The following is a 24,795-nucleotide window of genomic DNA, read 5'->3' as shown; positions in this document are numbered from 1 at the left end:
AACTAGACAATTTACAGGTCTATTAGCGACGGCAGTACATGCACTTATACGTACTATAGTGGCACTAACCATATTGTCTTCTCCATCATGGATCAACCTGTACACCCGTGAACATAGTGCTCTACACATTTACCCGCTTTAAAACGGAATCAAGCTTATCTCTCAAGCACGACAAGATTCATACTATACGACTGGGAGCCTTGCTTGGGCACCGAGGTGGCTGGCTGTAGACTGCCCAAGGCTGACAGGCGGAAGAGCCCTCCGGGCGTACCGGTAAGTCAACCAATCATTCAATGACTGTCGCCGTAGCCTTGTGCCCCGGCCGTGCATGGGTCCTTCCGCGGTCTCTCCTATAAGACTTACGAGCCTGCCATCGAACTCTTGGAGAGCGATCGCACTTTGCTTCCGGCGGTACCAAGTTGATGCCGTACGGTAGTACCCTTCCCGCACCTAGTCCCACCCTCCATAATTCCCTTCCAAGCGTTGCGCATCTCCAACGATGGCGAGGCCCTCAATGCACGAGTGGTGGATGTGTCACGTCTGTATGAATATGAAAAATCCCTATTTGGCCACTGGTTGGTGTACAGTTTGCGGCCACAATGGGTGCGACCGTTGCACCCCATTGGTCGATCCTCCGCGTCAATCGGATCCTGACACATACGAGTATGAAGAAGCAATTAGAAGCCGGCCCCATGAAGCCTCTCATTTTCATAGTGGGGATGATGTCCCCGGGGTCGGCGCAGAGGGGGCAGAAGTAGAGTCTGAGGCTTCTGAAGCAAGCAGTGTATTTTCCGAGGCCACAGGATCCAGTCACACCTCCGCAAATTTCAAAGACTTGACAGAAGCTGGAACCAGTATTTTGGTTGACTTGTTGTCAGAGGACCGACTTGTTGTCTCATGTTGCCAAGACGCCCTGCACAACGACAGGTTCCAACCTGAAAGAGTACAAAGCAAACTGCGACATGTCTTGAAGCGGAGTGCGAAACATATGAGCAGCGACCAGGCACTAGACCCTTACGACCGACAGATACTGGCGCCTTTTGTTAGGCGCTTTGCGCGAAACGCGTCTTATCAACTCTGCACAGTTCTTGCGGGTGACGATGGCGCTGCGACTCTACGCCTCGATGCTTTACCCGACAGGCGAGACTACCGCGAAAAGGTCGAGGATTATGTATCGCGTATCCGTGAGAGGCTCGGTTCGAACGGTGATTCTACGAGAGGACCACTTGATGATGACCGAGATTCCGAGAGTGACAGCGAAGATGAAGACGACGACAGCCTTGACATTGAATTCCCGAACTTGAGCCATCTACGTCGTGTACTAATGACTTGTGAATCCGCTCAAATCCAACGCCGCGAGTTCTTCTCTTTCGTATATCCAGAGTTACATCAACGGCTCAAAAAACTAGCCGCCAAGATCACGAACCCAATCCACCCGGATGTATCGACGCGTGGGCAATACGACTGGGCACGGTTCATTGCTGAGCTTCGTTGTGCTGATCCCCAGAGTATGGTCTTTGGCCCCCAGGAGACACGCGGATGGGTGAATCGCTGCCAAGGAGCAGTCGAGACCTGGTCTGGCATGAAGTGGGACTGGTGGCCATTGAAACCCTATATGAGGGTCCTGGCTGGAAGCACAGACGAAGCCCGGGTTTCTTAGTTATGCGTACGTATGCTATGAGAGCGGCAATCCAAGCATTCCCCCGCTGACAATGCATACCAGGCCTGCGGCGAAGAGCGGTGGCTTGATCTACCTTCTCCGGTCATGTCTCAAGTACAACAATGCTTTCAACAGTATCAAAGCGAGATGCCCCGGATGCAGGGTTTGAGTCTGTTACTCGATCACGCTCCTGGAACCCAAGGTAGCCCAGCCTCCTCTCTCGAAAAAGAGTCGTCCCAGAGCCTTACACCTAATCCACCTTCACGGTCAACCCTCGCCCAGCAGATGAAGCCAGGCCCTTCACCTCCATCAATACCAAACCAGCCACGCTCAGTCAATGTCAATCCCAGCTTCTTGAAATCTCTTCAGTCTCCGTCCAGTCTACAGCGATATGTTCTTCTACTGGTCAGGCAGAATGATAGGATCTTCCTCTCGCAGATTCGAACCCATCAGTCGGACGATGATCGGTTCTTCCAGAGCCTGCGATCAGACTACTACCGGCTTCGAGGGTGGCTGCGGAACTACTTTAGCTTCTGGAGATATTCTCACTGTGAGTTTTACCAGGTACGTGCACTGTTCAGCACCGTTTACTCGAAAATCTGACACGTTACGGCCAGTTTGCCAAGTTTGACGACTCCGCGTATGCCCCCAAAGTAAAACATGACTATCCCAAAACAAAAGATGAATACGAGTACCGACCAGATCCTATGGACGTCGTTCCCCCAATAACAGCCCACGAGTTCTACACTCGGTTCTACTCGTGCTATCGCTCGAACGCCTGGGCTGTTCATCTTTTCCACCGATGTAAGAAAGCTACGGGGTGTTCTGCAGGTACTCTGGAGTTACTACCCAAGAAAAGGACACCGCTAGAGGAGCACGGGGACAAGCGACAGCCTTTTTGGGGAATCTACGCGCAGGAGATTGTATGTTTCCGATGGGTTGTGGCCTACAACGTCGTCTGCCTACTGCCAATGGTTATCTTCCTTTTCCTTTGGATGTTCCCCCTGGGATACAAAGGTGACCTTCAGAATGCCGCTGTCCCGTTCACAATGGTTGCTGGGATGTTGACTCTATTCTGGAGTTTCTTCATTGGTAGTATTCGGTTTGGAAGGCCTTCATAACATTAACTACCTAACAATACAAGACAAGGGCATAATCAGAGATCTAATCACTATCCAAGACAATAACCTCTGCCTCTGCCTCCCCTACACTCTCAACCCCAAGGACATCCCCCGCATTGACCCCCGTGATAAACGCCCCATCACCCTCTTCAAGGACAGCATCATCCCTATTATCCAACCGAATCTTCGCCTTCCCACCCTTGGTCATAGGCAAATGCACATAAACATTCCTCTTCCTCGTCTTCTTCACGGCATTCGCGCCAACCGTCCACTCAAACCTGCCCTTGGGCTCAATAATCCCCGCCCCCATAACAAAGTCCGCGTGAATCGGAATCGTCCCGTCGATAGCAGGAATAGCCTCCTCCTCCTCCTTAGGACTCGCCTCAACACCCGCCTTAAGCGGAGACAGAATCGGAACAAACCCCTTCTTTTTTTCTGCTTCATCAAACGTCCTCGTATGATAATTCGGCTTCAAGCCGTACTTCCACGGCAACGCCCAAATCTGCAGAAAATGCACGGGCTTATTACTCTCATTCTGCTCGCTGTGCGCAATCCCCGTCCCGCCAGTGGTAAACTGCACATCGCCCCTCTTCATGCGGTAAAAGTCCTTTCCCTGCGCCCCCTCAGCCCCTTTCCGTACCATACTATCGCGGTGCGTGAGCTCGCCTGAGAGAATGTAGCTGAAGATCTCAGCGTCGCGGTGCGGATGCGTCGGGAAGCCGTTTCTTGCCGAGACGCGGTCTTCATTCAACACCCGCAGCGACCCGAAATTCGTAAAGTTGTGGTCGTAGTAGGACGCGAACGAGAAGGTGTGGAAGGATTTCAGCCACCCACCGTGTTCGGCGTACCCGCGGTCGGCGGAGCGGCGGGCGATGATCTTTGCGTGGGTGAGGGGTTTGGACATTGTTGAAGTCTTGTTCGAAGATGTGTGCTGGATGATGGAATATGGTGTTGAAGAGGATGAGCCCATGAAATGATGATTGTTCTTTTTTTTTTTTACGAATTTTGAGGTTGGAATGGTGAGGTCAGGGTTCTTATAGTTTGGGTGTGGCTGTGGAGTGTGGGTCTGTTTATAAGCATCGGCTAAGCATGAGCGATCGGGGTATCTTTGGAATGCTCGAATAAGCAGCGGTCATTGGGCCATGGTGAGGATTTGGGTTTATAAGAATCAGCTAATAAACAGGAGATTAATTAAGACGATTCCACACTGAGCCAGAAACGTGGAGAAGATCTAAATAAGCGTTTGCATATCATTACCATGAGTACCCCCTGTGGTAAGATATATATATTCACTAAATCAGAGGGTATTAATGGAGCTCTTCTCTGCACCAACATCCACATCGCGATAACCTTAATCTCTTACTCTAGGAGGGTAAATGAGCGCTAGGTTCTCTTTAAAGACTGTTCTTCCCACCTGCAGTAGCAACCTAATTCTGCGGTTAGATCCTCTGACCTGCATCTACGGGACACCCGGCCTGTCATGCTAATCTATCTATCTATCTACAGGCTGGGATGCTAATTAGCCCGGTGGCACGACCCTATATACAGGCCAGAGGGTGTATACCAATAGTTAGCATGTCTTTTCTCGTAGGCCACCCAGTAAGCTATGGCTTGGGCTCTGTCTTCCTATAATCTTGGCCATGGTAACTGCGCCCTGTGCGGCCCCCCTGCTAGGAAACGCCGTCTCTACAACAGCAATCTGACTACCACCTGCAACAGTGATGCGAAACATATCTGGCATCCAGGGGCGACTACATGTACATGAGCCGTCTTCGAATTGCAATGTACAAAGAGGCTACCTAACTCAAAATCTGGACGTTGGCTGATGGGCCGGGAAAACGGAACTACCTAGTATCACCCTGGGTAGCCGGAGGGCGAAGCTTGAGGCCTGGCAGTACAGCGACGATGATGAAGAACGCAGATACAGTAATGACTTTGCTGTCGAGTTAAACTGGGCGGAGAATCCGTGATTGGGAAGTAAAGGTGCACGACATGGACCCAAGGAGGCAACAGGCCATAGAGGCCGGGACATGGAGCTGGAGCAGGAGCTCTTGATGGGTTCTCAACTGTATTTTTGGTTCCCCATAGATAGCTCGTTGGCATGTTTTGCCTTGAGTTTGATTGGAAGAAGCAGGTGACCATGGTAGTTGGAGAATCCAGCCCGGAAGCATCGGAAGGGAGCCCAATGCCACGAGTGGCATAGGCCAACACTGAGTAGGTACCTAGATTGCGAGCCACCGTTGTTACCTCAATCTCCCTTACTGCAGCATAATCAAGCCACTACAATGCAACCGCCAGAGTTGAAGTCACCGTTCCAGCACTGGGTGTCTGTCTATCGTATTACGTAGCTGACATCTGCGCCGCGCAGCCAGTGCCGAGTCCGGGTCCAGTGAATCCAAGCAACAAACTCCGGGCTGTGCGCAAATGACCGTAAGGTACTACAAGCCGTGACCTCATGCCCTGCACCTAACGCCACACACGAAACTTCGCCGTCTGCTGCCCCCCCCCAATAGCTGTCATGACTCCAAGAAGTTTAACCTACTTCCACCCAGTGGCCCCCCAAATCACCATCCTGAAGATAGCGCCTAAAGAAAACCTACCTACGGTTGTCGTCGCCCACGCACCAAGCATCATCGATACGGCGACAAGCAGCGGTGTTCTCGTTCAACACCCCTACCTAACAGGGTACGAAGATCTGGGGCTGTAGACCGATCTAGCCCCTTGGTTCTGGGGATACCATAGTAGCGTTGCACGCGGGGCAATTACGTGCAGGATCGGCCCTGGCTGGCAGGACCACGCGCTGGAAGATGGGTAGGGTACATTTTAATATATGGTACTATGCTGACACAACTGGCATTGAAGAAAGGTTGGCTGCGACAATACTGGCGTTTGGTTCATGCTTGACCTATGGGTAGGTATGGTAACAGGGCCCAACGGCTTGCGCTAGGAGTATAGGTACCATACCATTGATAGGGCCAGATGGTCCGGCTTATATTCAGATGCTGGTATCGCAATGCGGAGGAAAGAGACCGTTTGTCTACACGTACTGTAGGTACCTCTGGTACCTGTAAACCCGGACCCTTCAAAATAAATTCTTCGATCAGATCTGCTAGCCCCGTGTCCGTAGAACCATCGGTGAAATTGTCGTTAAAAATCGCGCAAGAGTCAGCTGCGATTACACCATCCGCCCTGCATATAAGAAAGCTTGAGCGCCACCAGGCTAGCCTAATTAGTTACCCTAGTTAGGGTAGCATACATATACGAGGAGTAGTACCACGACTGATACGAGGTGTTGTACGACAGAAGCTGGGGTGAACTTCATACGTAGGCTAGCTAGAGCGTTTAGTGTGACAATTTCTGTCGAAAGACGCGAACGAACTGGAACCTGAGGACCCGATGGGAAGGACTTGATGGAGCTAAAATAGAATAGAATACTGAGTTGGCGCGTCTGGGCAAGAACCACGTTATTGTTGCGCGTATTGGACAATGGGACACACCATGTGGCAGAAGAGTACTATATGGTATAGCCATAGTAATTCTGGTAGTGCCCGCTAGAGCTATGAGTGAGCAGCTGAAGGTGGACAAGGCACTGTCTCAGGCCTCCACCAAGCCTCTGAACAGAACTGGCAAGGCGAAACGAGAACCTTGGAAAACGTAATATTATACTACCATACCTTCCAAAAACTCGACCTTGAGGGTGTTGGGCCATCACGCGGCCAAAAGATGTAGGGTATAGTACTGCTGCAATTGAGGAACAGGACGATGTGAATGGCCAGCCCCGGTAAACCCAGAGTCATAGAGCAAGAAGCCATAATCTCCTACCTAGGTCTGGGTCATCCTCTACTTGCCCCGCCCCTGGAAGAGACATATATAAGGTGCATGGAACGCGACAGAGTCAGTCGCAGCTGTTGCGTTCCAAGGTTCAAGCACTTTTCCTCCATATCCAACAGCCCCCGCCGTTTCCTCAAACCAAGCCAACTCTGCGCTATCATGAAGGTTCCAATCCTTTCCATAGACTTTGATCCTGGCCTGTACCTGTCGGGCTTTATTGTCTCAATTACCATGGCTAACAACGCCTCACCCACAGCTCGCAACTGCCCTTGTAGTTTCTACCCTGGGCCTTCTTGCCCTGGCTGGACCCCATCCACTCGAGCCCGGCCCGGCTCCTGCCCCCGAACCCGCTGATGATGCCCTTTTGGGGAGAGCCGTGAATGAGGCAATTGAAGTACGTACCAATACCATACCAATGGATAGCGATCCTAGGACCGGGGTGTTTAGTCTCTAATACTTTACGTTGAATAGCTCGAGAAGAGGCGATGTGATGATTCGAGGTGCCGGTGCAACGGCGTCCGGGGTCAATTTTGCGGAGACGAAGACATTAACAGGTATTGCAAGAATGGCTATGTCTACGAGTGCAATCCGTCTGGGAGGACTTGTGTTTATGGTCCAAGGGATTCGTGTAAGCGGTGTGGTGAATTGCACTGCTAAGGTATGGTATGGTATGGTAGTTGAAGGGCCTGCTTGGGTATTCATATCTATGGAGGATTTGTTCTGTTGGCAGTGACCTATGATTCTGCGAAGTCTGAGCTTTTTTTATTTTTCGAGGCTTTTGTGATTGCAGTTTAGTCCACAGATTGCCATGGGACTGGATTCCATTTGCTTATTCTCAGCTATTGATAGTTGAAAGGATCAGAATGTACCGAACGTTTACTCTATATATGGCAGCTTCTCTTGTTTGCAGGTGTCTCTCTGATGATGCGGTCATCTAGTACCTAGGTAGGTATCAGTCAAATGAAAGAACAATGCTGGCAAGTTGGGATTCAGCCCTGCGCGCGTGAGCGCACAAGGAGAACCGCCCCAGTAACCACGATATACATCGTCAGAAGTACTTGCGGGAGAAGAAAAGGAGGGAGTTGAGAGTTTTTCAACGGGTCGAGGGTCCACTGCTCTTCAGCTCTCTCCCTTGCATGCACTGGTGTGTCCTCGCCGCTCAGGCTACAGGTGATCCTTTGCCTGATTCAGACTAGAAGCGCCGGTGCCATCCAATCTATCGCTGGAGCGCTGGATTACCGTCGAGAGTGTGGATTACTAGGCCTGGAGCGTCCAATTTAGCTCTAGGCGAGAAGCGAGTGTCATCAAAGGGAGACAGCGCGTCCTCCAGCTAGCCAGCGAGAAGTCACGACTACAGGGACCGCGTGCGACGAAAGCACGGGACTGAAGACAGCAAGCCAACCAAACTCAGCCGCCAGACAGAGCACGCGAGAATTACAACCGTCTCGGATTGAGACTTAACCCCTGCCCGACAAATTCCCATGGTGTGCTTCATAGGACGGAAGGTCGGGGCAAGGAACTGTTTGTCGTATTGCCCACCAAATACGCCGCCCAAACTATACATGTTCATATGTCAGTGTGCGCCAAATCATGCGGACCCCTGCAAAGAGCCTGGTTAAGGCGAAACTACCCAGGGCTGGCAACACCGCCGACCCCATAGAACCTTACTTTGAGTGTCCGGGCCAATATATCTAATGTATATCACCGTAGACGAGCAGCAAATGCCATGGTGCATTGAGAGAGGACCGGATGATTTGCCAACAAGTGGCCTCGAAATATTTGAAAGATTAATGGACAGTGGGCACAGATTCCCACTGCGGACCGGCCCGGACAGTGTAACACGAGAATGAGACATATCCACGGTGGAAGATAGGCATACAAGATGCACGCAAGAAGATGAAACAAGATGCCTCGGTTACGTACATCCTCCATATGAAACGCAGGAGCGCCTTTACCACTAGATTAAAAAGGATTAATCTATACACCTTGTTATGGTATTATAGGTTTGGCGTCCCTCGGTTAGCATGCTGCCAAGTAATAGCTCGTAAACGATTGGTGGAGATTTGCCCAGGCGCCTGCGAAAATCCCTGTCCACATCCCGTGTCCGTATCCTAGCGCCATCGATTGATCCTCGGCGTCAGCACGGTGCTATACTTAGCCCTAGATCGATACAAGAGGCATCTAGCCCAACCGAACAGAACCGATAATGGACGGGGACTGACAGGGTACTTGGTAGATTCTGCCGCGTCCGAAGCAACGACAAATGCGACTCTGCTATTAGAAGGCGGGAAAACAACCCCCGACCCTACATGGGCCTAGCAGGAATCTCGAAGGAATACCAGTCGAACTTTACATACCCACACCGACCAGATTAAGCCTGAACCCGATGTGATTAGGACCTCGAAACACAGCATACCGTGCGTTTAAGGCTGCCCTTGGAGCAAAAGGAAGTCCGATCAAGAACACCGTCGCCGTTACTTAACAGCTACATCAACCAAATCAAATCACCAACCCCATTGTCATATCATCATGGCCACCCCAGACCGCGGCTGGGTAATCTTCGCCGTCGAATGGCCCCTCTTCACCCTCTGCCTGATGCTGATCGCCCTGCGCATTTGGGTACGCACACGCGTCATCAAGTCCTGGGGGTGGGACGACCCATTGATAATCCTCGCGTTCCTCTGCGCAAGCATAAACAGCATCTTCGCAACCATCAGCGCGCACTACGGAACAGGTCGGCATGCCTCAGATCTAACCCGGTACCAGGAGATCCAGAGCACCAAGTTCAACTGGCTGTCGCAGGGATTCCACGTCATGTCGACGAACTGGGGGAAGGTGTCTGTTGCGATTTTCTTGCTGAGAATCATACAAAAAGTCAAGCATCATAAGCCTGTTATGTATGCAGGAATCGTGTTGTTGACGTTGGTCAACTCGGCGTGTGTGTTTACAATTTATGGGCAGTGTACCCCGACGGCGAGACTTTGGGATAGTGAGCTTGGGGGTAGTTGTTGGGATCCGGATTTGCAGAAGAATTATGCGTTTTTTCAGGGGTGTATGTGTCACCGTCCCCTTTGTCGGTGTGCAATGCTAATGGAAGCAGCATTCTCTGCCCTCTCGGACCTCGTCCTGGCAGTCTACCCTTTAACAACAATCTACGGCCTGCAAATGCCGCTGAAAGTCAAGATCGGGCTGGGATGTGTGCTGTCGCTGGGAATCATGTACGCTCTTCCCTTAGGGTGCCAGCCTCTCTCCAACATGCTAACGAAGACAGCGCCATGATCGCCGCCATTGTCAAAACAATCAACCTGGCCTCCCTCTCCGCCCGAGCCGACTACCCCTGGGACACAGTCGACCTCACAATCTGGATCGCAGTGGAACAGTACTTGATAATCTTAGCAGCGTGCATACCCACACTAACGCCCCTCTTCAATATCGTAGTCCGCCAACGCACGAGCAAGAAATCCAGCTCGAACAATAAACCCGGCCAGAGTGCAGGTGCATCTCATCCCCACCCGCATTACGAGGGATACGCGAGCGGAGGTGGCAAGGGCGAGCCGGACGCGTACCCACTCGCCTGGACTAGGGCGCGCGGGGACGGAGATAGTGACAGCGAAGATCCCATCATCGCGACGACGGAGGCGGGACAAGGGATACTGATGACGACGGAGATTCATGTGCAGACGCAGACGGGGTCGGAGGATGGGGATGGAGACGGAGATGAGACCGGGCATGGTCGAAAATTCAATGTACATTAACTTCCCTACAAACAACGTTTCCTTTCTTTCTTTGTTCTACGATTTTGGCGAGGAAGACGTGGAATTTCACTCACGTCTTAATCTAGGTGGAAATTAACCGAGCAAGATCCGCCAATCGCTGTAGACCTCCAAAGACCTCCTGGTGCATCCCCCGCCGATCCCTACGCTAATGGAGCCACCCCCGTGCACCCTCGGTCTACCCCGGTCGGCTTGGCGGTGTCAAGCACCCTTGTCGTCTTGGACAGCCACTCATTTCGCTTCGTGCTAGCTGTCCCGCGGTTGCAGTGGAATTGGCGCTAGTTTGCTAGAGCTATGTACGCCAGCTACGCCGCACAGGGGGTTTGAGGGGGATGCGTAATATCGACCTTCTAGAACCACGGCTGCCAGGAATCGTGCTGGTTCAGATGTGCTTCCAAGGCTGTGGATTGTCGCGGATTACATTAGGTGCATTGGACTTTGCTCAAGGTCTTGAGGGCCGGGTTATAGGCTGCTTTGGCTGAAACGTTTCTCCCGTAGCGTGCTGTACATAGTGCATCTCCGCAAATTAGGGTTGTCAACCGGCCGGCTTCAACGAAACTTGGGAACTCAGATGCATGTGGATATCTCCGCACAGACCGGCAGCTCGCGACGTCTTTTCTCCCGAAGGGAAGCATTTTGAGATCCTCGCCAGTTTCCCTGTATTTAGAGTGGCCGGCTAGACTGTCCTCCTTCTTCTCCTCTCCTTGCGCGCTTTTCCTATTCCTTACCCTCTCCCTCCTCCTTCCATCTGCTCATCACAGCCCGAGACAGCACAATGGACTCCCCCAAACCAACCCAAACCCCCACAAGCACGGACGAAGAAAAAGTCTCTGAAACCGTGAACCTCGAAGAAATCGGCGAGCGGGAGGGCTACATCCTTGACAGCAGCCTCGTGGCCGCAGTACACGGCTCGCACCAACACCTCAAGACCACCCCCGACGGCAAGACAGTCCTAATCCCGCAACCAAGTGACTCGCCCAACGACCCGCTGAACTGGTCTTCCTTTCGTAAACACCTCATCCTCATCATTGTCTCAGCGACAGCCTTCCTACCTGATTATGGCAGTGCTACGGGGGCGGTTACGCTTATTCCGCAGGCTGCGTACGCCACTCACCCCTTCACACTCGGACCCCCATACCCACTGCTGCAATCGGAAAATGATGGTGCTAACGGACGCGCAGGGCGTGGAACATGACCCAAGACCACGTCAACCACTCGCAGGTGGGCAACGTCTTCATGCTGGGCGCTGGCGGGCCCTTCGTCGTCGCATTATCGGCGTACTTTGGACGCTTCCCGGTCTTATTCTGGTTCGTGGTGCTGGCCCTTGCCACGGCTATTTGGTGTGCGGCTGCGGCGAGCTTTGAGTCTTTTATGGTACGTCTATTACCTATTTACTTCTATGCTATTATCTTGGACAGGCGAGGCTAATAAGGCGTTGTGCAGGCTGCTCGGATTCTCAACGGTTTCTTCTCGACCGTTGCGCAGGGTGTACGTCAATCCCACCCCACCCTTCCCTCTCTCCAGTTCCATTAGTGCGGAAGAAAGCTAACGTGGTCCGTTGTAGGGCGGCCTCATGTTCATAAAAGACATGTTCTTCTTCCACGAGCACCCGCGCAAAATCAACATCTGGAGCGCGTTCATCGTGCTATCGCCGTACATGGGTCCGCTCTTCGCGGCATTCATAACCACAACGCAGATCTGGCAGTGGGCGTTTGGTGTGTACGCCATTGAAACCGGTTTGTGCTTGATTGCAATCGCGCTCTTCGTGGAGGAGACGTACTATGATCGCCGCAATAAGAGCTACGAGCTTATTCCCAATGCAGCCAGGTGGAAGAGGATGGTTGGAATCCAGCAGCGGCAATCTGGGTATATCATTAACACCGTGAAAGATGCGGCCATGAGGCCGGTTATGGTTATCCTTAAGCCTGTGGTCTTAATTGCGACGGTGTACTACCTCCTGACGTTTGCGTGGGTCGTGGGTATTAATACTACGCTGAGTATCTTCCTGGGCCCGCTCTATGGGTTTCAGAGTAAGCAGATTGGTATGTCCACCCCCTCCTTTTCCGTGCCCACGTTTTCATTCCATGGAAAGGTGCAGTGTTGATATGGTATACTGTGTAGGATTCTTCTACTTCACCCCGATCGTGGCCGCAATCCTCGGCGAGATAACCGGCCACTGGCTACACGACAGCATGGCACGCATCTACCTCCAGCGTAACGCCGGACGTCTCGAACCCGAAGCCAGATTATTGGCAATCTACATCGCAACCCCGTTCATGTTCGCCGGCCTAATCCTGCTCGGCTTTGCGCTGGAAGAAGGCTACCACTACATGATCGCAGCGCTCGGCTGGGGGCTCTACGTTTTCGGGATCATGATTGTCACCGTTGCGATCAACGCGTATGTTCTTGATTCCTATCCCGAGGCGAGCGGCGAGGTAGCGGCGTGGATTAACTTTGGACGGACGACGGGGGGATTCGTGGTCTCTTATTTTATGGTTACGTGGGCTGGGGACCAGGGTGCGAAGAGGCAGTTTGGGACTATGACGGGGATTTGTGGCTTTGCGTTGCTTTTGATTGTCTTTTTGCAGGTTGCTGGGAAGGGGCTTAGGAGTTGGGCGGGGCCGGTGAGGTTTAAGACGGGGTAGGGGGGGAAGCGAAGCTATTAGAATTGTGTGATAGTCCTAGATATGGGATATCGAGGTAGTATGATAGACGGTAGAGTCGAGTTTCAATGAATCGAGCTGTTGTGGTTCTCACATTGGGTTGATTTAGAGTTGCTGACTCCATATTACTCATTTCTATAGATGGTAGCTACAAATGTATATATTGTATCGTATCGCCTCGAGGAAACCTAGCCTATAAATCCTCTCGACAGTCCAATGCCCAGCAGTTTTAAGGTACTCTAGCCATGCAAGTTAATCGGTGGCGGGATTGGTTGTGCGCATGAACTGTTCAGGAAAGCCGACCTGCTACAGTAGAAATCTCTCGAGTTTGGCGAACCCAATGCCATCACGTACTGCTTCGAATCTGTATAGCCTTCGACTACTCCAGGGCAGCCAATCAATGGAGCCGACTGGCGATTCAGCCTGGTGTGGTTCAGCCCTCTAGCTGCAGCTCTCATTCGCGCAGGTAAGGATCGACCAGGCTGGGCGAGGGGATGTGCGCAACGTCAGCTGAAAGGCAGAGAGATCCGTCGTCCCTTCTTCCTATCGTCTCAGAAACTTCTAAGAAAGTTGGTAATCGTCCACCACTGTCCGCATAAATATGCCGAAACGAAAGTCCAACGAGACAAAGCACAGTGCCGGGTCTCGCAAGCGACGCAAGGAGAAGCCCGCCGACCGTGGGTTGGGGGCACCTTGTGAAATAGCGGTAGGCGTGCAGCTTGAACCTACCGGTCGCTCAAGACCTCTGGAATATGGTTCGGAGCGACAAATATCAAGCTATCCCAATGTGGCATACACGGTCGGCTGGATCTGCGCCTTAAGCATCGAGCTGGCGGCTGCTAAGGGGATGCTTGATGAAAGGCATGGCGATCCCCAGGTCCATCCCGAAGGTGACCACAACGCGTACATCCTCGGGCGCATTGGACAATTCAATGTTGCAATCGCGTGCCTGCCTTCCGACGAGTATGGGACGTCATCTGCAGCAAATGTGGCAGGAGCCATGTGGTCCACTTTCCCAAACTTGAAGATTGGCCTTTTCGTCGGGATCGGGGCGGGAATTCCTCACTTCACCGGAGACAACCCCCTGGACATTCGTCTTGGGGATGTCGTTGTCGGGACGAGAGTTGTCGACTACGAACTAGGGAAGCGTCTTGACGGAGGACGAAAGCTGAATACTGGGCATCAAGACAAACCCCCGAAGATATCGCGCTCTGCCCTCAGCCAGTTGCGAGCGGAGCATCAAGTCACGGCCCCGAAAGTGAAGGAGTACATCGAGGCCACGATCAATGACAATCCTGCCCACACACGCTTCATCCGCCCGGATAGGGACACTGATCGCCTATGTCATCCTTGTCTAGTCGGCGCGCCCTGCCCCGGAGGCAGGGACGTCAAGCTTTCGCACTCCCGATCGAGGCGCCCTGAGAACGAGCCACATATTCACTACGGTACGATCGCGTCCGGGAATACCGTGTGCAAGGACCGCGGATTCCGGGAGGAAATCCACCGGCAATTCGGGGCTATCTGCTTCGACATGGAGGCCGCAGGGGTGATGAACAACTTCAGCGGGCTAGTCATTCGAGGGGTTTCGGACTGCGCTGATCAGCACAAGAACGATGAATGGCATGCGTACGCTGCTGCGGCCGCAGCTGCATATGCGAAGCTTCTCCTCGACTACGTGCCTCTGAGCGTGGGGGGTGTCAGGCTCCACGGCGAGACCCCCAGTCGTCCCTGGTATAGGAAGTATCGCTAACTCCGTGTTAACAGGGAACAAGATGCTGGAACGCGACGGTCAGGATTTAGATGTCCTCAACTGGCTCACGACCGAAACGTTTGAGTCTCGACATGTGGATCACCTGGACAGGCTCCAACAAGGCACCGGCCAATGGTTCCTGAACTCCGAACAGTTTCAGGAATTTGTGGACGGCCGTAAGAAACGTCTCTTTTGTTATGGGATGCCCGGTGCGGGCAAGACCATGATCAGCACACTGGTTATCGACTTTTTCAGGCATCGTGCTCGCATGGACCCGACCATCGCGGTCTGCTTCATCTACTTCGACTTCAGAGAAAGAAACAACAATATTGCCAACACTCTGGCTATTCTTCTCCGCCAGCTGGCGGAACAACAACAACCGCTACCGGAGTCTCTATACACACTATACAGAAGCCACCGCACCAAGAGCGGCCGCCCTTCGATCAGAGAGCTCTCATGCTGCCTTGAGGCGTCTTTATCCCGCTGGTCGCGTGCGTTCCTCGTTGTTGATGCCTTGGACGAATGCCCCTCGACCATCAACATGCGCGCAAAGTTCATGCAGGAGCTCGGACGACTTCAGGAACACTAACCGGCATAACCAGCTTGACGTCCGTGGAGATTCAGGCAACCACCGGGGACATCGGGTCATATGTCGACGGGTATATAGGAGCTTCAGAAACCCTGGCACGGCAGAAGGGTCAGTTGAAGGCCGGAGTTAAGCAAAAGGTGCTCGAAGCGGTCGACGGCATGTTAGTTCTCACTGTGTTAGACCAAAATTCGAAAGTGACACCAAGTTAACCGGCTTGCAGGTTTCTACTGGCGCATCTGTACCTCATTTATTTGAGCACGTTACGAATGCCAAGGGACATCAATGATGCAATTCACACATTTGCCCGTGGCACCAATACCTACTCCAGCACGTTTGCCCAGACTATGAGGCGGATTGAACAGCAGGATATGGGGGATCAGCAGCTGGCGAAGAAGATATTGTACTGGCTGACTTACGCCAGAAGACCACTTGAGCCGAAGGAGCTTCAGCATGCCCTTACGCTAAGACCTTCCGATACGAGATTCTGTAAAGATGGTATGCCAACTTTGGACGACATAGTGGCGGTATGCGTTGGCCTTGTTGTCCTTGATGCAGAAAGCAACGTTATCCGTCTGGTGCACTATACGGCGCACGAATACCTGGAAAGCACTGGTATGGAATGGTTCCCCGACGCCCAAATGGACATCTTAAGAACCTGTATCCAGTACCTATCGCTCGACTTGGTCGACTGGGACCGTCCCGAGTCGGTGCGCTCCGTTGGTCTCGACTCGAAGAAGAAGAAATACGTTCTCTGGGATTATGCCGCCAACTACTGGGGATATCATGCGCAGGGAGTCTCAACTGAGGATGAACAAATCATCATACACTCTCTAAATTCCAGCAAAGTTAGGTACCTCATGTGTCTGGGGATGGAGCGCCCGGACGACGCATATGACCTGGAGCAAATGTGGTTGAGAGGCGGGACAGCCTGCCATTTGGCTGCTCATTTTGACCTTGATCGGATCATCGACCAGCTTCTGGAAAGCGCGTACAATGTCAACGACCAGGATAAACGAGGTGCCACGCCTCTGTGGTGGGCAGCAGCGAATGGGAGCGAGAAAGCATTACGGCGCCTGCTGGCTGAAGAGAGAATTGACGTCAACGCTAGGGGCCCGTTTCAGGAGACCTCTTTGGTAGCTGCCATGTGCTACGGGCATATACAAATCGTCAAACAGCTCGTCAGACACCGCCGTCTGCTCATAAACAGCAAGGACGCCGATGGGATGACACCACTGGCCATCGCATGTGACTGGGGCGACACAGATATGCTGGGCCTCCTCCTTTCTAACCCCGAAGCTGATCTAAATGCTGTGGATAACGATGGGCTGACACCCTTGGGGCACGCTGCAGCAGGCGACAATGTGAAGCTGGTGAACCTGATGCTTCAAACTGGTAAAGTCGACCGCAATTCACGAACTCCAGATGGCCGTACACCATTGATGCTCGCAGTGAGCAACGGATATAAACCAATGGTGGAGTTTCTGCTATCTCAGGAAGACATTGAGATCAATGCTGTCGACAACGACGGGCGTACAGCCCTCCACCTCGCAGTTCAAAGCTGGCGTGATGAGATAACAGAGACTATATTATCCACAGCTAAGATGGACATAGAGCAACAGGATTCTTGGGGCCATTCGGTGCTTGCTTGTGCAATATTTGCCGGACATATGGGTGCAGCATGTATCATGTTGGACCATGGCTCCGACGTGACTACCCATAGTCGGTGCGGAGAGACCGTGGTGCATATTGCCGCATTGGCAGCGGGTGAGGACTTGATGAGGCGTCTTTTACAATACCCTCAGTTAAATACCTACTCCCTGGACAAATTTGGCCAAAGCGCGCTGCTCATCGCTGCCCAGGCTGAGAACATACCCGTCGTGCGCCTTCTCCTCTCCCATCAGGGAAGGGATAATACACGGTGGAGCAATAATGACAAGAGACTCCTGCGAACCGTCGTGAGCGAGGAGTTGGAGCGCACCGCTCGTCATCTCGAAACCCTAACCTGCCCGATAGATTCTCACCTCCGGGACTCGCAAGGACTGACGATCGGGCTATGGGCAGCTAGAACAGGTCACACCGGCATTATAAAGCTGCTCGTTGCGCGCGTCATTAATTGGGATGTTGAAGAAACCCATTGTGGACATACCCCCGTCACCCATGCACTGCTAAAAGACCACGATGAAGCCGCAGCGCTATTGATCGCAGCTGGAGCGAGCACCGCCGCACCTTCGGAGCACCCGAATGACAACCCCCTGTTTATTGCAGCGCGCCGAGGCAAACACAGGATCACCAAGCTGTTGCTCCGCCGGCGGGCTATTGAACCTGAGCTTCAACCTGGCACTTGCCGAAAGAGCAGAACCGAGCTGCAGGGATCTTCAAACTCGATGCAGAAAAACGCACAGGCCCGGGGAAAGGAAAGTCGTCGCGTCGCCCGACTGCGTCGGAAATACAGACTCCAGCCCGCGTGTGCGACAATAGTTGAGCACAAGGCTCTGCTATATGCCGTGGAGAATAACGACGTCGAAATGGTTACGATTCTCCTTGCTGCCGGCGCGGATCCGGTATGGCGAAGGAACGGGCGCCGGTCGACGATGCAGTACGCTAAGCGGAAGGGTTATATGGAGGTTTTCCGACTGCTGAAGGGGGTTGTTGAAGGGCGAGCATGTTAGAGAATGGTAGTTTAGGGAGGTTATGTTACATACAGAGATCTACCCGGCGAACTTCCTTGTATACCTGGGTATGATAGACCCGAGGTGAATATCATACTACGATTGAAGTCGTCTCCAATTGATTACACAAAGCGATACAGAAGTTTCCAAAGTATACTTCTCTGTCTGTACGTTCTTATCTGGAAAGCTGGTCTGTTCTATCTCCGGTTGCCGATGCAGTGCAGATATGTGGCTTTTATACAGTTTTTGGTTGAAATCTCAGGGTTATGCGGTGATTAGAGGATGAACAGCCCATCATTGCAGCCTGTAGTGTGCAGGAAGTAATATATTTTTAGTATTTTCAGGATTCATGATATGCTAAGGCTCAACCCGTGCGGGCGTCCGGTTCTATGATCTAGAAATGCATGGATATATAGGAAGAATCAACCATGTCGCTCCGAGAGGGCCCCTCGACGCCACCTGCAGATAAGAACCGGCTAGGTATACCATCACAATACATTATCGTACAGGATAACGCTGTAGCTCCCATATTCCTTCATATTTCTTGAACTACCAGCTCAGGGTGACTCCACGTTAATGGCTAATTACAAATACCCACTGTTAGCCTGCAAACAGGCGAGTATATCACACTGCTTACTGACAGCCCACTATACAAGATTTTAGTACATGTGTTGCTTCCAAGGTTGATAGTTAACCATGCGAATGCAGCTCCTCCATTATCGTCTTTGAAGCAGACACCGTTCCTATCAGGGAAGCGTACGGTGTATTCCACAGAGATTGCAGGTGGTAGCATGCTGCTAGCTAATAGCTTTCTCTTTCTACACCATGAATGTAATGCTAGCGAAGCGCAAATCACAGCCGGGCTCCCTCTACTACACTCGGCGCTGGAGTAAATTGGTACTTCTTGGCAGTGATGAGGTCATTGCGATCACCTGCGTTTGCAGATTGCATATTATGTGCATGAGCAAGAGATATCACATTCCAGTGTGTCGATCGTTGACGTGTCCATGGATGGGGAACACTGCCATTTTAAACAGAAACGCAACACTCACCATCTATCCCGTCTCCCTCTCAACTCACCTGTTCGTTTGCAATTCAAATTCATATCCGTTCTAAAGGAAGGTGCCAAAGCGAGTTAAGTCAACACAAGATGACTACGGACGATTCCCAGATAGAGGTGAGGAGCCCTAACATATCCAAAACTTGACATCTCTTTCGCAGGGCTAATGGAGATTCTGCTCTAGGGCAAATACGTAAGTACCATCACGGCATTTGCCTAGAACTACTGACAGGCTCTACCCAGAACTTCTACGCCCAGGTCCAGTACACCGCAGATGACTTCAGGCGACACCAGAAAGGGGAGGTAGTTGTCTATGCCGATTTGAATCTCGTGCCCGGCGCGACGTAAGTGATAATCTTGCCCTCGGCCAAGCTTCAGACGAGCAGCACTAATAGGTGGAATCGAAATCCAGTGAAGGCAACATCATCAACACAATAACCAAAGTCGTGTCGCAGCTAGGCGGCACTGTCAAGTCGGTTATTTACCGCTCGAACGGTAACCCCGATCCCAGTCGTCTTGAATTTCCTCGGCATCATGTTGAGTAAGTCGCTTCCTATCCCTTACAATCCATGTCGCTGTACTATTCAAGGGTTGGATGAAGATTTACACCATTCTATGCAGGCTTACAACGACCTCCTACCTCGGCGACTCCGACCTTCGATACCAGCTGTTGGAGGAATGGCGACAGGCAAAGGATCACACTGGGAAGCCGTAACCTACCGCGACTATTGATGTGCAGCAGGTATGGGCATAATGGGGGATTATGTCAGTGTAGCTAGATGGAGTTACGTATAAGGTAGCTTGTTTAAGCTACTGCTGTGCTAGTGAACTGCACTGCCACATCAGCAGCTATTAATCCAAACCCTTATCGGCAGGCTTGACTCGGTTCATGTTGCTGTGGTGTCATATTGGAAATATCTAAAGTCAGGTCATATGAGTTGATGCAAAAAGGGAGAGAATCTCGAGTTGACGTATGCGTTTTGGCATGATTTGCACCGTGCATGTGAGGAAGAAATGGACATAGAATCAAGTCCATAGAACAAAGGAAACAGCACTGCCCTGTTAGCTCATCATATTCCAAGGCATTGCAACGCTTAAATACTCTCTTGACCTATTAAAAGTTGACCAAGCCCAATAAGCTGGAACATAGCGGCCGGCAGCTCGGGATGGCGATGCCCACTCCACTGCCTCTGCAGTTGCGTGTTGAGTTCACCAACATGAGATTCATCCACAGAGCAGGATGGAAATTAAAACTTTCGTCAGATAAAACCATGTCAGTCGCTGTCATGTATGCTGTGTATATATTCAAGCAAGGGAGAAGGGGTCGCAGTACCATAGCCTAATATCCCACCGGCCGCTAATTAGATTACCAGACAGGATCTCGAGTTGGTATATCTCTTGGTGAAGCTTAATGATCTGTGGATGATCTTACGGATCACCGCAGTCGAGAGCCCAGTCTTCCCCTCAACAAAGCCTATAAAGATGGCGAGTAGACCCCCGGCCAGCGCTGGTCCATCTATTATCCAAAGGCCAGAATTCCTAACGCATTCCAGGATGGCTGTATGTTCCTAGCCTTCCCTCTACCACCAAAGCCAGTGTACAAAGACAATAACTAATACTGTACCTATGAACAGACTGAATATGTTCGTCTCACCATCGCACCTAGCTCACCTTCTCAGCGCTTTGAAAAAGTGCCAGACTTACAAATGTCATGCAGAAGATCTTTTTCCGTCTCGAGGGCCCAGAAGACCCCGAGGACAGCGTTGGCCGCGAGATAGGAGAAACGTAGGTTACCTTTACCTTTCGACTAGCAGATGGTCCACGCGGCGAGGTGCCGATGGATCCCGATGGGGGAATGGAAAGTATAAACGATCAATCTTTCAACAGCGAAGGCCCCCTCATCGACGTTCTCTTTGAGTCGGTATCGCGGCTGGATACCTCCGCGGTAAACGCCGAGTACGGACCTACGATGTACGATGCCCCGACGCACAGTCTTGTAAAGTACGAATCGTCCCGCCCCACTTGTGGCATTGATAGCTACTACCATGGCTGGCATTGTGACTGGCATTGTCGCTGACATTCTTAAAACAGCGTTGCTCTTTCAAGCCCTGTAGAAAGTGGCATGTTGGAGGTCGCATTGCTTGATGTGTGGGAGGACAGAGTTGAGTCTAGTGGATATGTGCCTGCCAACATCAGGGTCACCGAGTAGGAATGTATTTGCTTATGATATATTATGGTGGTATTGAATAATTTGGGTAGTGATTGGCCTAGTGAGCTTGGTATCAGAATTTGATTTCCCAGATTGCGTGCAATTAAATATCTAAACGCAATGTTGCTTTAAACTACCCACAGTTGTTTCAGGCCCTCCATTGCTATGGTACCATAACCTAAGGTACTATTGAAAGGGCACCGTGCCTGTTGATCTATACTAAGAGCAATCGCATTATATACCCTCCAAATGTATCACGGACGCCGTACAAATGGAACTGGCTGGTTGGTCACTCTGCCAGTGCCTATAATAAGACTCTTGATCACACAATACTCTGTGCACAGAGAAGGCTACCCAACCCGAGTCGTGTTGCGCTTGCCCCTCGCTAACCAAAGACAATGGAGGGGGGTGCTGGAACCAAATGATACAGTGCTTTTATCAGACATCCCTGAACAGATCCAAGAAGCAAGGTGTCAGCAATTTCAGTGATGTGTCTAGGTCCTAATCCATCAACTGACAACATTCACTACTATAAACACTTTTTTTCTGCGTACAGTATGCCGAGGGGTACGTCCAGGCGCCAACACTACCATAGCCTTATTGCACCAACTACTGTTCCGAGGCAGGCTAATGTTACAGACGCCTTGCAAGCGTGGCGTAGTTAGACATATGCCATTACTACCTAGGTATTAGAGTGACTGCACTGGAGCTTTACACTGCTCAGCTTGCGCGTTCGTTCCGCCGACACCTCCTATGATACCCAGGCGCCCGCTCTGTATTGCAGTAGGATCTCACAGATCTTGTTTCAGCTCAGAGCATCGCACGCTTTGTAGTTCTGTCTCTTTTCAAGCAACAACCTGCAATTAAGCTTTTCGATACCGAGCGAGAACTATACCCTCTTCCTTGAGCTACGGCCGTCGAAGCGGCGATATCGGGGAGCCTGGTCTGTAAGAATCCCAAACAGGCGAAAAGTGACCAACAATGACCTCTTACGCTTGACAAACCTAGGCTGAGGTTCTACTATGATGCTATATCTCGTTGTACCGTGCCAACGAGGGAGGCCTTGGCATTTTTGGAAGAAGCTGAAGCAAGATCATCTTCGAGGAGTGCATGTTTACCAGCAGATACTAAAAGTACCTATTGCTTGACACTTCATATGAGCTTGAATGATGCCTTTCATGCGTTTAAGCCGAGTAATAGTGATGAAAGCTCCCTCGTTCTCCAGGACCTAGAGAACGATGCTAGTCATGTGACCGTCGATTCAAATATTGGTGTCTAGACCTGAACAGGCCATGCCCACACAGCCATGTGCGTAGCAACTTCGTAACTCGTGGGAAACACATACATATCAGCGAGGTATATGATCCATTAATCCTCTTTTTTAGGTTACATGGCGCGGTGGTTTTCTCGGGTGCTCTTATCAGCCCTAGCCTAGATACATAATAGCCGAATAGTGCGGCTTATCCGACGGGTGGAAAATATATATCGGCTGACCACTATAAGTGGCCGAGCCTCAGCAATGATTCATAATCGACGCCACAACAACGTGTCAGAAAGCTTATCGCGAATGGCAAAGGGAACCGACGGAAATATAGATCGCTACTTGGAAAGGTGGAATCCTCACGCCATCTTGGGTAAAATAGTGCACTTGCAAGTTGCCTTATGTTTTTCGCGGTCGGGTCTGTCACCTGTGGTTGCGACCGTTCCGTTATCTACAGAGTACGTATGTCAAATGTCACCCTATTCAACACCAGACACCGGCGCAAGGGAGAGAACCGTTCTAAAGTACTTTGCTTATCGCAGTCAGGACGTTGATAAGAACTTAGCACGCTCCTCGTCAGCGACTAACATAATTCCCGGGCGATCCGTACTTCCCGACTGATCCGGAGTTTCCCTAACAAACTCAACGCGTATATTACCTTCAAGTTCGAACAACCACCATGCCATGAAAAGCGCGTAAAATAACTTGAAACTTGGTTAAGCAAGAGGGCAGAATCCAATACGTGATATAAGATTTAAAAAATAGAAAATTTTGAAAAGTCGCGCCCGCAGCGCGTGCATATAATATTCCTCCAAATACTCTTTGCGGAAGACTTTAGGGTTAATAATTTTAATAAGAACTTTGTAACCACCAGCATAGGCTATCCCTATACCAGGAAGAAGTATTAATTGCATGGATTATATTACTTAATATCCGCGGAGCAGCCCCTAAGCCCTGCAGAGTATATAAAATAGTATAAATAATCCTGGATGCTTTCTTAACACCATATCCGCCCATTAAAAAGAACTAGGTAACAGAGTTTATTAAAAGATATCCTAAAGTTAAATCCAGGTTTACTTAAAAGATTAATTACCAAAGAGCATTATATAAAAACCCTAAAGTAATTAGCCCATGATTTGCTGAGCTAGAGCGTGTTAAAGTTTAGTATAGTATATATAAAGAAGATATTTATAACTTTAATAAAACCGGGTTTGCTATGGGCCTAATTATAATAATAAAGATGATATCTTAAGTGGAAATACCTGGGAAACCATGGCTTATACAGCCAGGTAATTAAAAATAAGTTATAATTATTAAATATATTAATTCTAGGGGCTTCTTAATTCCCTTAACTATTATCTTTAAAGAAAAGCGCTATATTAAAAAATAGTTTAAGAAATTATCTCTTCCTGTATTATAAAGAATTAAAGTTAGTAATAATAAATAAATAATAAATATAATAAGCCTTTACTAGCTTATAAATTACTTTATTCCTGCTGTACAGGCGCGGAGAAGGGGGGGGTTCTTTTTACTAGTTCTGGACAGCCACGGAAGCCACCTGACCCCTGCCTTTAACTTTGCTTGCAAGCAGAATAATATTATACCTATTTACATGCCTTCTTACTTATCTTACCTTCTGTAACCTTTTAATGTTAGTTATTTTAGTCCTTTAAAAAGAGCTTATAATAAAATTATTAAGCAAAAAGGGCGCCTGGGATATAATATTATTAACAAGCTAGATTTCTTAAAGGCCTATCCAGAAGCCCACAAAAAGGTCTTTACTAAAAAAAATATTTAAAGCAGATTTAAGGTAACTAGGCTAGTTCCTTATTTACCTGCTATAATACTTAATAAGCTACAGCTAAAGTTATTAACGCCTACCCCCTCTTTTAGTAAAGGTAGGGATTTAATCCCTTTCTTACAGCTTTATATGCCTTACATAGTTTAATAAGTTAAATAAAAAGCTTTCTTTATTAAAAGGCTTTTTAAAAATAACTTTATTAGCCCCTTAACCCCCTTTAAGCAAGCACTAGATTAATTTATAAAGGGGTGTAAATTAGCTATTTATAACATAATGTAAGGCCCATGACATTGTACATAGCCCTTCCACAAGAACTTAGAGATATCCGCGGAGGATCCTCCGCGGATAGGCTGAGTCAGCACCCATGCTGACTCAGCGCGCACAGAGGATACCTGTCCTCCGCGAGGG

The 24,795-nt window shown here is 50.4% G+C and overlaps 6 protein-coding genes across 6 annotated transcripts; 5 read left to right on the top strand and 1 right to left on the bottom strand.

The window, feature by feature from the left end:
• Window positions 1-599: 599 nt before the first annotated feature.
• BDW74DRAFT_171393 (uncharacterized protein) lies at window positions 600-1,660 on the top strand (the record flags this gene model as incomplete). Its single annotated transcript, XM_073727299.1, has 2 exons — window positions 600-663; window positions 834-1,660. 2 exons carry the CDS (start codon window positions 600-602, stop codon window positions 1,658-1,660), a joined length of 891 nt encoding a protein of 296 aa, XP_073578306.1.
• Window positions 1,661-1,903: 243 nt separating this feature from the next.
• BDW74DRAFT_108769 (uncharacterized protein) lies at window positions 1,904-2,840 on the top strand. The gene is made up of 2 exons (XM_073721723.1): window positions 1,904-2,224; window positions 2,278-2,840. The coding sequence occupies exons 1-2, from the start codon at window positions 1,946-1,948 to the stop codon at window positions 2,779-2,781; spliced, it is 783 nt and encodes a 260-aa protein (XP_073578305.1). The 5' UTR covers window positions 1,904-1,945; the 3' UTR covers window positions 2,782-2,840.
• A 32-nt stretch (window positions 2,841-2,872) lies between these two features.
• BDW74DRAFT_163200 (pirin family protein) lies at window positions 2,873-3,866 on the bottom strand (the record flags this gene model as incomplete). Its single annotated transcript, XM_073726074.1, has 1 exon — window positions 2,873-3,866. A coding segment is annotated over exon 1 (575 nt), but the record flags the coding sequence as incomplete, so codon positions are not given.
• A 5,275-nt stretch (window positions 3,867-9,141) lies between these two features.
• Window positions 9,142-10,453, top strand: BDW74DRAFT_171391 (uncharacterized protein; the record flags this gene model as incomplete). The annotated part of the gene is made up of 4 exons (XM_073727298.1): window positions 9,142-9,664; window positions 9,713-9,830; window positions 9,884-10,303; window positions 10,420-10,453. The coding sequence occupies 4 exons, from the start codon at window positions 9,142-9,144 to the stop codon at window positions 10,451-10,453; spliced, it is 1,095 nt and encodes a 364-aa protein (XP_073578303.1).
• A 707-nt stretch (window positions 10,454-11,160) lies between these two features.
• Window positions 11,161-13,030, top strand: BDW74DRAFT_183532 (uncharacterized protein; the record flags this gene model as incomplete). Its single annotated transcript, XM_073730533.1, has 5 exons — window positions 11,161-11,486; window positions 11,567-11,759; window positions 11,829-11,873; window positions 11,950-12,427; window positions 12,507-13,030. The coding sequence occupies 5 exons, from the start codon at window positions 11,161-11,163 to the stop codon at window positions 13,028-13,030; spliced, it is 1,566 nt and encodes a 521-aa protein (XP_073578302.1).
• Window positions 13,031-13,649: 619 nt separating this feature from the next.
• BDW74DRAFT_188962 (uncharacterized protein) lies at window positions 13,650-18,056 on the top strand (the record flags this gene model as incomplete). Its single annotated transcript, XM_073731854.1, has 5 exons — window positions 13,650-14,772; window positions 14,813-15,350; window positions 15,401-15,547; window positions 15,608-16,520; window positions 17,898-18,056. The coding sequence occupies 5 exons, from the start codon at window positions 13,650-13,652 to the stop codon at window positions 18,054-18,056; spliced, it is 2,880 nt and encodes a 959-aa protein (XP_073578301.1).
• Between the last annotated feature and the right edge of the window lie 6,739 nt (window positions 18,057-24,795).

Source organism: Aspergillus multicolor, assembly GCF_047715735.1.
Source record: "Aspergillus multicolor strain CBS 133.54 unplaced genomic scaffold BDW74scaffold_47, whole genome shotgun sequence".
NCBI classification, from domain to species: Eukaryota; Fungi; Ascomycota; class Eurotiomycetes; order Eurotiales; family Aspergillaceae; genus Aspergillus; species Aspergillus multicolor.
Note: the sequence above shows the minus strand (reverse complement) of the source record. Positions and strands in the feature narration are given on the sequence as shown.

Coding starts and splice junctions, on each gene's coding strand:
- BDW74DRAFT_108769 (XM_073721723.1), top strand. CDS start 1,946: ATGAAGCCAGGCCCTTCACCTCCATCAATACCAAACCAGCCACGCTCA. Junction 2,225..2,277: donor CTCACTGTGAGTTTTACCAG/GTACGTGCACTG, acceptor CGTTACGGCCAG/TTTGCCAAGTTTGACGACTC.